At 44.4% G+C, this 15469-nt stretch overlaps 1 protein-coding gene across 8 annotated transcripts in view; it reads right to left on the bottom strand.

Moving 5' to 3' along the window:
* Nucleotides 1-15469, bottom strand: part of TNIK (TRAF2 and NCK interacting kinase) — a 396523-nt gene that overhangs the window by 75950 nt on the left and 305104 nt on the right. For 5 of the 8 annotated variants that reach the window (XM_053903642.1, XM_019463160.2, XM_019463162.2 and 2 more), the window contains exons 13-15: nucleotides 2335-2445; nucleotides 1418-1504; nucleotides 218-406 (exon numbers count right to left, since the gene is read on the bottom strand). In XM_053903642.1, coding sequence (XP_053759617.1) covers nucleotides 218-406; nucleotides 1418-1504; nucleotides 2335-2445 — 387 coding nt within the window. The remainder of the gene's footprint in view (nucleotides 1-217; nucleotides 407-1417; nucleotides 1505-2334; nucleotides 2446-15469) is intronic. The other 3 variants (XM_053903641.1, XM_019463167.2, XM_019463168.2) reach the window with 1 other exon arrangement.

Raw genomic sequence — 15469 nt, 5'->3', positions numbered from 1 at the left:
GGCCTGGAAAACAAAAAACCACTAATGGATTAAGGTGTCTTGCCAATTCTCTACAGAAATAATATTATGGCCCTTTCAGAAGCAAAGCATGCATTTCTCGTGATGAATTGTTTTCCAACTGTATAGAGCTAGTTCAATTCTCTACTTCTACTGGATGAACTCACTGTAGCCAATAGCCTGGTCAATAGGACATGGTGACACTTGCTAACGTACTTACCTCCTTGGCCCATGCTGGTTTCTCACTAGGACTCATCCCTTCTTTGTAATGGTACAGTGGCTTCTTCTCCACAGGCCTCTGCTCCTGCCGCTGGTGCTGGAGAGACACCAAGTAGTCTCTCTCTTGCTTCAGCTGTCTCTGTAGTCTTTCTGCTTGTCTCTGTTCTTCCAATTGTTTGCGCTTATATTCCTATCCAGATCAGAAAAGAGGAGTGAAGAAAAGGCCAAATCACCATATGGAAACCATCGGCCAGCACTGGAAAAGCATGCAATGGAGCCGGAAGAGATGGTAACAAGGGGCCTTAATGCTAACAGGGAGGCGCCACAGAGGTAGGCCACAGCCAGGGGTTAGCACTTAGTGAAAACACTATTGCTTTCATGGAAATCCCTACAGAACACCACCCATTGCAAAGTGACTTGCCCCTGAAATGTGACCAAGAAAGTGGCAATAATGAGGACATTTGGATGGTCAGCACACAACCCCTATAAGGAGTCATCCACTTCCTGATTTAGTAATTAAACCATTCAAACATGTCCAATTAAGTACAAAACTAAATAAGCAGTTACAGATAATTGCTTAAATCATCTTCTGTTTAACAAAACTTGGACCAACAAAGGCCATTAGCAAGCGTATGCACAGGCTAAAAAATATCACAGTGCCGCTGAATAAGAAGTTCAGTTAAAAAATATATATCAAGAAGCTCATTTGGAGAGCAGTGCAATAATAATAAAAAAGTACTTCAAGTGGAAGCCGTGTGAGCAGGGAACACAAAATGTTCCCATCATAAGGGTAAAACTAATAGTCTGCAAATGAAATATGACTGCAGATCTGAGTGGGCTCTTACAGAAGAGGTGCATTTTGCTGTGATTGTATTCCAGCATGTTGCAAATGACCTTAAAAATTACTCCGCAATAAACACAGTGGCTCTCAAAAACAGTCTGAACTTGTAATAAGACAGGATTCATGCTAAAGTTTTACAAAGAGGCAGAGTTAATAAGGAACACATAACATGTGTCTCAAATGTATGAAGACGGCAAACTAGGTCAGGAGATGTATTAAGTTTCCATGAGACTTTCTGAGGTCCACGAGGCTTGGAGGATCCCCTCTTGTGGACTGGCATGTTAGGGGGACACACACAGGGACACACGCACACACATGGTGAACACAGAGCGGGTTGCTGGCCCTTGGCTTTCCCATTACCAGAAGTAGAGCTTGTTCATGCAGTAGCTGCTGTTGCAAGATCTCTAACTGTCTCTGCTCCTCCTCTAACTGTCGCCTGATGTACTCCTGGAGAGGTAGGCAGCAGAGAATTCAGAGGAACACAAAGAGAGAAAGAGAGAGAGAAAGAACCGGTAATTTCAAAGGTGACAAGAGCTGCCGAGTAAAGTGTGGAAGGAAGGAGTGAAAAAAATACCCAGACGCCTCCTCACCAAACAGGAAAAGTACCGAAGCCAAAGCATTTCAATGCAGTCAAAAGCACAAGCCCTCTACCTACAGCAGCCGACAGAGATCGCTCAGTGCTTTGTCCTTACGATTTGGTTTTAATCGGCTACATCTTAAAGCTTTTCATTACAGGTTCCCTCTTTATGGGCTACCCGGAATGAACAACGCTATAAAGTTCAAAGGCAACTGTGCAAGCAGCAGGAATAAAATAATTGTTGAATGCCATCGTGCACAGTCTTTGTAACGGAACCATCCCGCAGAGTGCCACCTTGCTGCTGTCAGAATGCGATTCTAACAAAGAGAGAGGGCCCTGCATCCATGGCTCCGTCATGGAGATGGGAGATTGCAGGAGTGGAAAAGCCCTTCTAAAGCAATGAAAGATGTGGCTCGTTCATTACGCCATGGCGCTACCTTCAAAGAACATACCCAGGGCTGGGAGAACCCTAAGATCAAGGTATGTCAGGGGACTCTGGCCTGGGTAGGAAGCGAGGCTCAATGAGTGGGCATTGCCAAGGCTGTGCATTTGACTTCTTGAATAGGTGAGAAGAGCGGCTCGAGAAAGAGTAAAAACCTGCTTAAACTGAGCAGTCCTAAGAGAAGGTGACCCACACCCCAGGGACGGCGGGCGCCGGAGCTCACACAGGGGCCATCTGCGGGCTCCGTCCCCGCTGTACCTGCTCGTGCTCCGCGCGCCGCCTCTCCTCCTCCCGGCGCATCTGCTCCTCGTAGTGCCGGCGCTGCTCTCTCTCTTGCTGCTTCCGCAGCTCCTTCTCTCGCCGTTGTTGCTGTGGGGCCACAAGCGGACAACCATGAAGGAAAGGGGCCTGGTGCTGAGCCGTCGGGACAGCAGCAGCGAGGGCTGCAGAGCCGCAGACGTGCCCTCTTCTCCAGAGATGCCTACGTGCCCAAAGGCTCTTTCTGTCCCGTGCTATTGGGGGACTCGCTGGCAAGGATGGGCTGATAGCAATTCAGTGTCACGCCCAACAACCTGTCGTTTCCGATGCAAGTACTCTCCAGATTTTAGTCCTCCCAAGAAGTTCCTGTTAAGTGCATTCTCCCTATTGGCTAATGATGGTTTTCAAACCAGGGGTAGGAAACATCAATGCAAAGTAAGTTACTCATTACATATCATCAAACTGTTCAGGAGATTCTGTAGGTTTTAAGGGGCACCTGGGTGGCTCAGTTGGTTGAGCTTCCCACTCTTGATTTCGGCTGAGGTCATGATCTCACAGTTTGTGAGACTGAACCCCACATTGGAACCTGTGCTGACAGTGTGGAGGCTGTTTGGGATTCTCTCTCTCTCTCTCTCTCTCTCTCTCTCTGCCTCTCCCCAGCTCCCTCTCTCTAAATAAACTTAAAAACACATTTGTAACGCTCATGTCATTCAATTCTTTTGACACCACGTAGAGCAGTTATTTCGTAGATAAAAGAAAGCAAAATCCAAAGAAATAAAGTGACATATTCAAGGCCATACAGTAATTAATGGCTGAGAGTACAACAAAATTCATTGATTCTGACCCTGTCCATTACCCTCTCCGATACATCATGCTGCCTTTATTTATTTTCTGAAGAATTCACTTGTAAGTGTCAATTTCAATGTCTCACTCAAGTAAGACCTTTAAATTCATCATCATCTCATACAATCACCATGCCTCTGAATATGGACAGTGTGGTAAACATCTTTCATGCTTTATCATATCTAATCTTCACAAAAATCTGCTGAGGTAGGTATTACTATCACCCCCATTTTATATGAGAAAACCGAAGCTCAGAGACATTAAGCAATTTTGAAGGTCATCCTCACGTTCAAGGTCATGCCCAGTAAGTGGTGGAGTTTGATTTCAAAGCCAGGCAATATGACTCCACAGCCTGAACTCAATCACTGCAGAAGATGAGGAGGCAACAGGGGGTGACAGAAAGATGACAGACGCATCCAGCTCTTCATTACACTCTCAGAAAAGGAGAACATCTTAGGAACAGTTACAGGAACCAGCGTTTGCCAATGGGACAGTATCGTTCCCTAATCCCTGGAGCATCTGGAATGTGTAGGGGCATGTGGGAGTTTTTCTGGTTGTCTCTATGACCAGAGGACATGACTGGCGCTTAGCATGAAGTGTCAGGGATGCTAAAACTCCTGCAATGTACAGGACAGTCACACATTACAAAGTATTTTCCTATACCACATGCTATCTGTGCTCCTTTTGAGAAATGCTGTAGCCCTTGGTATTGGATCTCTGTACTGGCATTGGGAGTTCTTCTTCCTCAAATATGGAACCGGTTTGAGGGAACCGATTGGAGGGGGGCGTCCAATTCTCTTTTAACATTTTTTTTCCTCTTTTAACATTCTTAACAACACGTCACTGCCTGGCTGAGAAAATATGAGGTATCGAAAACAGAATGGATTGTGACTATATCACACTGACAAGCTAGCTTTATACAACCAGGGAAAGAGCCTTCTAATACAAAAGCTCTCTGTCACAGCCACAGCACACCCAAGCAGACATTCAGACCTCCAAAGAAGCCCACAAATGAGGAGGCCTTCCTAATGTGGCCTCCTCCTGCAATCCGTTGAAACTGCTGTCTTCCGATGACCTCTGAGGTTTGCAGATAAGCTACATTTTTTGAGACTCAACATCTGTCACTTCCAGATCAACAATTATCTGTCCTCCTCAGATTGTAGGTGATAGAGAGCCATTGGAGGACTTCCTGCAGTCAAATGCCATAACCAAACTTGCATTTTCAAGGGGCTTCCTAACAGTCATGGGAGGAAGCATAACTAGGAGCTGAAATACAGTGCTAGGCCATTCTGTGGGTACAGACAGAAAATAACAGGGCACCGATGAGTTAAGCAAAGGCAATTGGAGAGTCCATGTTCATAATCACTGCTGAGAATGGAGACGCAGCCAAAAGGAAGACAGACTAAAAGCTATCCAGGTTTCCAACTCTTCTAACAGGACTGGAGTGGATGCCAAGTTAGAAGTAGAAATTAGAATTAGGCCAAAACAGAATAGGCAGGATTTGGGGACTATGGGGCTTGTGAGGGTGAGTGGAGTTCCTGGCCAAGGAGCAGAGCAGATGGTTTGAAACAGAGAGGAAAGGTAGGTTTAGGGAAAGGAACGAGGGGTGTGTTGGGGGATAGGGATGAGTCAAGCTCCAGACATGTAATTATTTGTTTTGCAGAAAAATAATACAGGAAGATGCGAGTAGAAAACATCATCATAGGAACTGACTGAATAATTTGGATTACAGACCCAAAACAGAGATCTTTCCAACACTCAACCCAAGTGAACCAATGCCAACACAGAGGATAAAATAATTATGTGTACAGATCTGGCTCCTGGCAGGAACTAGCCCTAATTTAGCTAACATTTCAAGATTTTTACTCCCACCATCGGTCTCTTTCTTGACAAAAAAAAATAATCGAGGCTTTTGAAGATTTAGCTGATTTTTATGTGAAGGATTTGTACATTTTCAACCCCTTCGCCAGGAATCAATACTGTTTTATAATTACATGCCACTCAGGTCCTTGTGTGAGGTGTACAAAGTATTGATTGCAACTCAAGAGGGTCTGGGCTTCCCAAGTACTCTGTAGTTTCTGAGAAAGACACTCAGAAGTGACTAATAATTAATAATGATCTCATTCAGATCAGCTGCCGCTAACGCATGGAGGCATCTGCCAGGGCTTTGGTTCCCGTGGCGAGGTTGGAAAAATAAATCATTCCCCAACCTTCTGAGGGCACCTTGCCAATTTCCAGCTGCTGTGTTCCAACGTCAATGCCTTTCCCGGAAAAATCTTTGCTTTCTTTCCTCCTGGGCATGGAGCTGTTTTTGGGTACATACCAAAACATGTCACAGAAAGACCAAGTCCCCGACCTCAAGCAGATACCTCTACAAAACCCTGACTCTTATTAGAAGCAGCTCCTTGAGGGAAGGCTTATGCTTGATTCCCTCTGGACCCACAGCCTCTTATGTGGGGCTAGGCAAGTGGCAGGTACACAGAAGATTCTTTGAACGGAACCAAGTAAGAAAGATGGGACAAAGAAGACAACACAATATCTTAAATTCCTTGGGGGCATCATCTGTCTCATTAATCCTTAGAGTTTGTATCACATTGTGTGTTAAATTATGTTTATCTGAGTATGTCTTACCTACTCTACAATCTAAGATGAAAGCTATTTGTGGGCAGGGTCTCTGTTCCACTCCACTTTTTATCTCCTACTAAATCCCATATTGGGCCCGATACCATTGATATCTGTTGCAATGAATACTGTAAACTGGGTACCAAGAGAAGAGGAGAAAGCCTGGTGGAGCCTCAAACCACTCCTCCAGCCTTCTATGCCATTCTCAGACCAGAATGTTCTTTTATGTTGAGCATAGACAAGACCTGAGAATGTTTATCTAAACAGAGAGCCACCAACAACTAGCACTGGCATGGTACCTATTTGCCATCTTAAAGAAAGGCGGGAAATTAAAATAAGGGAATAAGAGTCTATGCATCTCTAAGTTGCCTTTTTAAAAATTGTCTTTTATTTATTTATTTATTTGTTTGTTTATTTATTTATTTTTAAATTCAAGTTAGTTAACATATAGTGTAACAATAGCTTCAGGAGGAGAATTTAGTGATTCATCACTTACATATAATATCCAGTACTCGTCCCAACAAGTGCCTTCCTTAATGCCCGTCACCCATTTAGCTCATCCCCCCACCCATCCACAGCAACCCTCAGCTTGTTTTCTGTATTTAAGAGTCTCTTATGGTTTGCCTCCTTCTCTCCTTTTATCTTATTTTTGCTTCCCTTCCCCTGTGTTCATCAGTTGTGTTTCTTAAATTCTACATATGAGTGATATCATATGATATTTGTCCTTCTCTGCCTGACTTATATACTCCACATCCATGTTGTTGCAGATGAAAAGATGCTCACCATCGCTGATCATCAGGGAAATACAAATCAAAACCGCAATAAGCATTTCTAAATTTCATTCAAACTATGCATAAAGATGACAGTGGTCCTGCTGTCAAAAAGGAATGGCTTAAACCAACTACCCTAACACTTTTGGCCGACATCCTACCTTTACTGAACTGCCTAGAAGCATGTTTTCATCCACATTTTCTTCACAAATCGTATCACTTAAAATTAGACATTCTGTGGGGTCTTACAAGTGTCTTAATTTTTTTCCCCTGGGTGGGGGATGATTGATAATATCCACTCTGAAAATTTCTGAGGCTAAAATCAATATTGCCCTGCTCTATGGAGTAGGTCATGGGGGTCTTGTTGCCCCACAGTCTTCTATGGATGTTCTCAAAGAATAATTTTGTTTTGGGCAGCTTTGGTTCTCCCCTTGGGTGTTCCCCTCAGGCCACCTCAGGTGGAGGCTGTGTGGCTGTACTTCAAGTATGTGAACTAGTTAGTTTATTTTAATGAAATAATCTTGTTTCCTTGCTCAGGGAACCCTCAAAGGTTATACATTTATTCCAGACTGATTTTGCAGAATTTTGGCTCCTCAAATTCTTGCAAGAGAATATCACCTTAACTCTTACATGTTCGATTCCTATCGAAGTTGTAACAAATAATCCTCATGGCTGACTGTCACCAAAGTTCTGGTGTTGATCTTTCTTTCGTTTCTTTAAATGCTCCTTTTAGATTAAGTTTAACCAGCAGAAACGTGTTACCTCCACCAGGGTGCTCTGGCTCTTGTAGAAGTGACTTTTTGATGAGCTGTCAGGCCATAAACTGCATTTTATTTTATTTTTATTTTTTTAAATGTTTATTTATCATATTTGAGAGAGAGAGACAGAGTGAGAGTGGGGGAGTGACACAGAGAGAAGGAGACACAGAATCTAAAGCAGACTCCAGGCTCTGAGCTGTCAGCACAGAGCCTGATGCGGGGCTTGAACTCACCAACCGTGAGATCGTGACCTGAGCCGAAGCCTGATGCCCTACCGACTGAGCCACCCATGTGCCCTCTATTTTAATTTTTTTAAAGTTTATTTATTTATTTTGAGAGAGAGTGAGCATGTTAGTGGGGGAGGGCAGAAAGAGAGACAGGGAGAGAGAGAGCCCCAAGCAGGCTTTGTGCTGTCAGCGTGTGGCTTGATTCCACAAACCATGAGATTATGACCTGAGTTGAAACCAAGAGTGGGACACTTAACAGACAGAGCCACCCAGGCTCCCCATAACTTGCAGTTAAAGTGTCATCAGAACAGCTGAAAAAAGCTAACCACTGTGTTTATGCTAGGAATATCACCTCACACATCATTCACGGCACTACTCCAACCACTACTAGGCAAGGGTAGAGGTTCCAAGTTATCTCAGAAAGCTTACCTGAGTAACAAGTTTACTCTGATCTGATGGACAACATGAATCTCAAACCACTTGTTTGCCTCTCTTCTTAGTTGCTAGGGTCAGACTCTCAGAGTCAGACTGGTGGCCCCCTCAGTCACCTGCACCTGGCATTCTGTGGACTGACCCCACCCTGGCTTTGTCTTGTTTTTTCTCTTCTGCTTTAAAGTCCCTTCTGCTTAATTTTCTCATTTATTTTATTCTTAGTTGCTATATTAATCTTTGTAAGCCACCTTTCATCCTTTCTTTTGGAGCAAAGAAGAATCATAAAGAAGGGTATACACAAACAAACGAGGAACAGATCTTGGATCTCCAGGGATTTTGAAACTTCAAAGCTTCCCTTGGAAAGATCAAAATGAGATAAACAAGAAGTTGTAGACTTGTAATTTGGTTCTTTGCTTATGAGGATGGCATGTGTGTTGATGACCCCTGAGCAAGTGGTTAAAGTTGTTTTTACAACATGGCAGTCAGTTTGCTCTGATCCTGCCACAACCTCTCAATGAAGAGCTGTTGAGGCAAGCAATGGTAACACACACGCCGGCTGGGACCGAAAGGGTAACAACACAGTCTCCTTTCTAATCTAAAAGATCTTACCTTGCACCAGAGCAAACATGGCTAAATAAAGCCCACCCACCATTCAAGGATATGGAATCTTTTAGGAAAAAAAGGACAGGATTACAATCTGTATGTATGGCATCATTTTTACCTAAAAAAGTACTGTATTGTAGATTATTGTAATCAGAGCCTCACATTAGCTCTGTCAGGTAAGTGAGGCAAATGTCGTTTTCTTTATTTTCCTTTTCAGACTCTCAGGAAGGTTCATTACCTTGTCACTGGCCACGTGGTAAGTTCAGGGAAAATCATGAAATGAATACAGGTCATCATATTGGGCACTGTCTGTAGGCGTCAAGTGTTTGCTTGGTTGGGTGCTCGGCGTGTTTCAACTCATTTGGTTCCACAGCGTGACTACAGACTTTATTATTATTATTCCTAAATGACAGATAAGCAAATTGAGGCACAGCAAAGTAAACTGTTCCATGTCACACAGCTGGGAAATGGCAGAGCTTGGAATCAAGCCCAGGTCAGTCTGACTCCATGCTCTTTCCATGAGTCCATCTGACCCCATGCCCAGCTTCTGTTACCTGGAAGAGTATTCCAGCAACTGGAGATGTAGTGGGATGTACAGTTTAGAGTGTGCAGGGAGGGATGGAGCAAAAGATACCTCATCTGTCCTACCACCAGCAGCACTTTCTTCAATATCCTTCAGAATTTCCAGATAGGAAACATGGCTGCTTTTTTCTACTTATTGAATGTTCAGATTGAAATTGAATCTTGTTCTCATGACATTCTGGTAGATTTGGGGCTCTGGGTCTATCTTTTATATACATTACATTTCCCAGTGGAAAGACTCAGAGGTAACACCTACATTTGGGAATTCATATCCCATAGCTGTAGTGACGTGTCACTGGAGGATGAGGGGGTAGGCAAGAAAGGCCACAGGGCTTGGGGAAAGAACACTGGATCAGAAATAGTAAGACTAGATTCTGGTGTTGCTCTGCCACCAAAGCAAACATTTAGACCACAGTCTCAAGAAATATTTGTTTAACAAATGAGTGAATGCTATATGACCTTGAATAAGTCACCTTAACTCAACCTTGAACATGGGAGCAGATTAGGTGATCTCACAGGTTTGTGCATCTGACTCTAAGCAAGGATGTGCTGCATTGCTAAGCAATCTACTAACAATTCAGAATGAGAAGTGAAACAGAGTAGAATTCTGATTTGCTCTTGGACAGCTCCACTTGCTTTCAACCTGGGTGACCTCCTGGAAGAGGTGAGAGGGGACCCCACTGAGCGTGGAAGACCCGAGCCAGCCTCCAGAAACAGGCCAGCAGCTGGCACGGGATCAAGTCAGGCTCTGTGGCAAGTACCTTCAACCATCTCCTCGACAAAGAAGCTCTCTGTTCAAAGACACTTGGAATGAAAGGACCCAGTGTGGTCTTTTGAAACCACTGCACAGCCCCCTCACTTAAATAGGACTGTTCTGTACAAGCCTTACAGCATCTGTATCGTGAGGAGAGGTGTTCAAGCATTTGGGCATTCTATTCACCCATTTTAACTTTTGCTAAAATTTCGGTTTTGGAAAGACCAACCACTTGCAGCGCAAGGGCATGATACCTTGCAACTAACACCAGGATTCTGAACAAACACCATGTAGTGCCTTCTATGATGCCAGGCAGCGTCCCAAGCCCTTCACTCATATGGACTCGTTAGTCATCACCACTGCCCTGTGGGACATGTTCTGCTGTCACCATCCCCATCTGACCGATGAGGAAACTGTGGCAAACACAGGTCAAGATCCTGCCCAAGTTCACCTGCTAAGTGCAAAGCCAGGACTATACTCAATGTCTGGCTCTTGCCATGCTCCCTCTAAGGATTCAAAAGAAGCTGGCCGAGACATCTACACATATGAAGTGAAAGATGCTGTCTTATGCTTTTACAAGTGGCCATTTCCCCTTCTTTTTATCCTCCCTTCCTTACCCATCTTTTCCTCACAGAATACAGAGAACCAATGAGAAAGCTAGACCAGCCAGATAGGCCACGTTCTTTTCTTTTTACACTTACTTCATACTACTAAAGTTAAACCATCCAACCTACCCATTCAGAGCTTTCCCGGAAGATTAACTTCCTAAGTGAAGCTCTTCCTTTGGGTTCCCAGGCCGACTTTTGATCGGTAGGCAGTCCTACGGCTAAGCACCATCTGAGTACCTATGTGCTAAGCAGATCTTCAAGCGCGTAGCCCAAGGAATGAAAGTTTGAAACAAAGCTGCGAGAAGGCTTAATGACAAATTCTGGTCCTGCCTCTTCTACGGGTGCTATTCAGCATGGTCATGCTCCTTATTATCTCCAAGCTGCAGTTTTCCCCTGGGGGGAAGGGCCACCGGGGTTTTCCTGGGTATCATATAGAGAAGCCAGAATGACATCCTGAGGACCTATGAATCTGTAGGTTAGTGTAAAAGTCAAGTGCAGTTGTGACTCCAAATTCCTTCTGCCATCCTTTGGAAGACTTAAATGAGACTCTCAGATGGGAGACTGGTATCCTATGAAAACAAGCTCATTATGGCCCAGTTTATTAACACAGTGCCTACAGAGAGGGCCACTCCAGCACATCTGGGATAGTACAGAAGATGCTAAATTGCATCTTACATGGAAAGGCTGCAGGAACCAGTGACAGTGGGAGAAGGAGATTATCATTGTCACAGACATTTCTGGGGCTGGAGGGGAAGGTCATTTAGTTTTCTTTGGCATCACTTGTATTAATGCAGGAATATCACAAGGACTTGAATCAATAACAGGATGAATTTTTTAACATTAGGAGCCGCTCAGAAATAGGACATCCTTCCTGAAGCCTCTAAACATAAGCAGAGATCATATGTTAAACAGGTTAAATGACTGAGGCATCTTATCAAAGGGATTCTTCAAGAGAAGGATTGGCTGAGATCACTTTCAAGGTCCCTTATGTTCTCCAGCCTCTATGATTCCACAAAACTGCTCACTGAAGAACACAAAAGGGAAATGACAACAATCCAATCTAAAAGTCATGCTGAAATTATATTGTCTGGGCAACTATTGCCGTAAAAGTTCTATGGCTAGGGACCACTAAGAATACTGATTGTACAATACGGAGATGCAGGCCAGATGTAATAAAAGAGGTTCCACAAAGAGCCCAGATACCGGAAGGCAGTCTGTAATGCCCATTCCATGCTGTCACTGAAAAGCCATCCCTGCCATCCACCTAAGGTGCTCTAGGTACATTGATGGTCAGGAACTGGCTAATGCAGGCTTTTTTCCAGCATGAAATGCTGTAAGTGTAAAATACTGGCATATGGGGGCCCCTGGGTGTCTCAGTCAGTGAAGCATCTGACTTCAGCTCAGGTCATGATCTCATGGTTTGTAAGTTTGAGGCCCGCATCGGCCTCTGTGCTGAGAGTGTGGAGCCTGCCCAGGATCCTCTCTCTCCTCCCTCTCTCTATGCCCCTCCCCAACTTGCCCTTGCTCTCTCTGTCTCTGTCTCAAAATAAATACACTTTAAAAAATAATAAAAAAATAAAATAACATACTAGCATATCTTTCCATTCCTTGGAAATGTAAAAAGGGGTCTGAAAAATAGGATTGCAAATATTAGTAACACTTTAAGCTGCCATTCAGGAATTTCAGCCCAACTGCTTTGCCCTATTGGCAAACCCCTCCCATCACAGTGTCCAAGGGCCCAAGCAGAATGGCAGGTAAGTCAGAACAAGGAGCCCTTCTGGGATCCACCGAGAGGCAGTGTTCCATACGGCCGTGCCGACCACATGGCCTCCTGAAGCACCGGTGTGACTTACACAGGCGTGCGACCACAGACCACCGTCAGAGACCTGTGGGCAGGCCCCACCTAGGACAATGGGCACCCAGTTTGCCTGCCTGGCTCCCAGCTGATTCATAATCTCTGTTCAGCTATTGCAATAAAAGAACAAAAGCCCAGCTAGAAAGCATTCAGTCTTCGTGCTGATGTTAAGGACATTCAGGGATAAAGGGCTGCTTTGCTTCCCAACTGAGGGCACTCGCAAGACACATTAGGATGCCTATGGTTAATGACGAAGTGAATTAAAGGCCGTTTCTCAGCAGTGCCAATGAATTAATACCCCAGGCCCTGAATGGGGGAGTTATTCTTGCTCATGGTGCTTTCTTCCGGTCGAGGGCCTGGGAGTATTGTCCGGTGGGTGGGAATGTGCACTTGTGAAAAGCCGCCCTGATTTCCCTGTCTCCCGCTTCTGTGCGCTGAGCTTGCTGGGGCCACCTTCGACTGCAAGCACCCTGAAAAGATGACTCAGGGTAGCAATGGCAAGGCAGACCATGGGAAACAAAGATTTTTCCCTCCCTCTGCAACTCTCTTCTTGAACTTCCTTAGGTACTTGCTCGGTGCCAGGTACTGTTCTAAGTGCTTTCTGTGTATTAACTCATTCAATCCTCAAAATTATCACTATCCCCTTTTATAAACAGACAACCTGAGGCAGAAAGAAGTCATGTCTCTTCCAAGATCACAAAGGCAGTAAGTGGTAGAGACAGATCCAGACCCAGGCAGTTGATTACAGTACCTTTGACTGCCTTGGTCCTACCTTCTCAGTGAAAGGGTTCACTCCTAAGGTACAGTGTCCTTGATGCCCAGAAGCTTACTATTGAGACACAACAAGATCTCTATCTTAGGGGTTTGTTTTAGGTACTGGTAGGACATAAAATTTGATGTAGCCATTTGGTGGCAATGATGGGATCATAATTACACAGTGTTGGAAATGACAGCAAGAAATACTGATAAGAGAATATATCGAAAAGCAGAATTTCTCCAGGGGAAGGTTCCCGGAGGCTTGGCTGGTAAGAGACTGCTCTAGGTGGCAGTTCATCCTACTAAATGAGGTACATCCGGAAGGATAGAGAATGGGCTGCCTCCGTGCGCCGGCAAGGCCAGGACCGTTGGCTAAGTCATCAGCAGACAGATGTGCCAGCAAGAGACAATGAGAGTTGTGCTCTCAGAAAGGGATGGAAAAGTCCATGGGTTACAGTAAATAGAGAAGGTGCCTTAGAGAATTCAGGAAGGCAGACAATGGGAAATGCTATCTATATAGAAAATCCTAACAACAATTTTGAAATCATCCATTGCAAAATAACAATAAAACCGTTGCCAATAATGTCAATCACTCTTGTGTCAGGATTGTGTCAAGCCTTCTGTACATGATTCCCTTTACTTCTCACAACAGTCCTGCAAAGTAAATAGTATATTTTTTAAGTTTATTTATTTTGAGAGAGAGAGAGAGAGAGAGCATGTACACTCATGTGACGGGGGAAGTGCAGAGAGAAAGGACAGAGAGAGAGGATTCCAAGCAGGCTCCACACTGTTGGCACAGAGCCAGATGGAAGGCTCGAAATCATGACCTGAGCGGAGATCAAGAGTCAGATCAGCTTAAGGACTAAGCTACCCAGGTGCCCTAGTAAATGGTATTTTGATTGTGTATATACAGAAGCTGAGGTTCAGAGAGGGTAAGTAATTTACTCAAGACCACATAGCTTGAATTATACCTTTATTTCTATAGCTTCAAAGCTGGTATAGTTTGCCTCTGTACTAAGCTATCCAGTCATTTAAAAACTATTGACATTTTTTTCTCCTAATGACATAAATGAATTCCTACTAGTATAACACATACTCTTCTCAAGACATGAATAAAAGCTTACCTGTTGGTACATTTATTTTAATAAATTCAAGAGGATTTTACTACTGTACATAAAAGCATTTAAACTTTTGGAAATTACACCTCTGACTTCTGCCAAAGGCACCCACTCCAATAATAATAACTAATATTTATTGAGTGCTGCTGTGTTAGTCACATTCTAAGCTTTTCCAGGAACTAACTCATTGAATCCTCATGACAGCCCTGGGAGGTAATCCTACTATTCTTTCTAGTTTTACAAATGGGGAAACTGAGGCACAGTTAAGTTAAAAGCTTGTACTTAATAAGGAAGGTAACTGTTAGACAAAATGCTGCTATCAACAGAATCTCCCCCAAGTGCTCTGTTGCCCGTGGGGGTTTTCAGAGCTTTATTGTGATGTCCTGCACATACTGGCTCTTAAAGATGTGTGCAGCTCCCCCTGGCCCCTGCCCCTTTGCTTTGGTTTAAGAACAACTGGGAGAAACGACATAGGTTCCAAAGAATAACCTCACATACCAGGGGCTTCTCTGGGCTCAGGCTGCAGCTGCTACAGCTTCTCTGAGACTAGCCTGCTTGCCCTGAAGGAAAGCAGATGATAAGGGAGAACGCGAGCAAAAGCTGAGCATAAATGGGGGCGCCTGGGTGGCTCAGTCGGTTAAGCGTCCAACTCTTGATTTCGGCTCAGGTCATGATCTCACGGTTCCTGAGTTTGAGCCCCACATTGGACTTCACAGTGTGGAGCCTGCCTGGGATTCTCTCTCTCCCTCTCTCTCTCTCTTTCTGCCTCCCCCTCCTCCTTGCACTCTCTCTTTCTCTCTCTCTCTCTCTCTCTCTCTCTCAAAAATAAATAAATAAACATTCAAAAAAGCTGGCCACAAATGGATGAACACAAAATTGTTTAGAGTTCTCTAAGCAGAAGCACGAGGTGGGGCTTATTAGCCATATTTAAACTACACTGGACAGGCCCTTCAAAAGAGAGATCTGTCCAGCTTTGGGCAGTTGACAAAGTTCTTTTGCGTCCGTCTTCCTGGTTAATTCCCAACATGACTTAGGTAGGGGACAAGCTTGGTTAGGGACCTCTGTGAGAGCCCAGGAATGGGAGCCAGGGTGGGGAGACTCAAGAGTGGTCAGGGTGTGCAGGAGGCACATGGCAGCGCTCAGACCCAAACTGATGTCTTCGCACCCCAAATTCAGATCCCACTTGCTGAGCAGATTGCTTCCCTTT

The sequence above is a fragment of the Panthera pardus genome, unplaced genomic scaffold, assembly GCF_024362965.1.
Source record: "Panthera pardus isolate Hobbes unplaced genomic scaffold, ASM2436296v1 HiC_scaffold_16, whole genome shotgun sequence".
In the NCBI taxonomy this organism is placed as follows: domain Eukaryota; kingdom Metazoa; phylum Chordata; class Mammalia; order Carnivora; family Felidae; genus Panthera; species Panthera pardus.
This window is presented reverse-complemented; position numbering and strand designations above follow the sequence as displayed.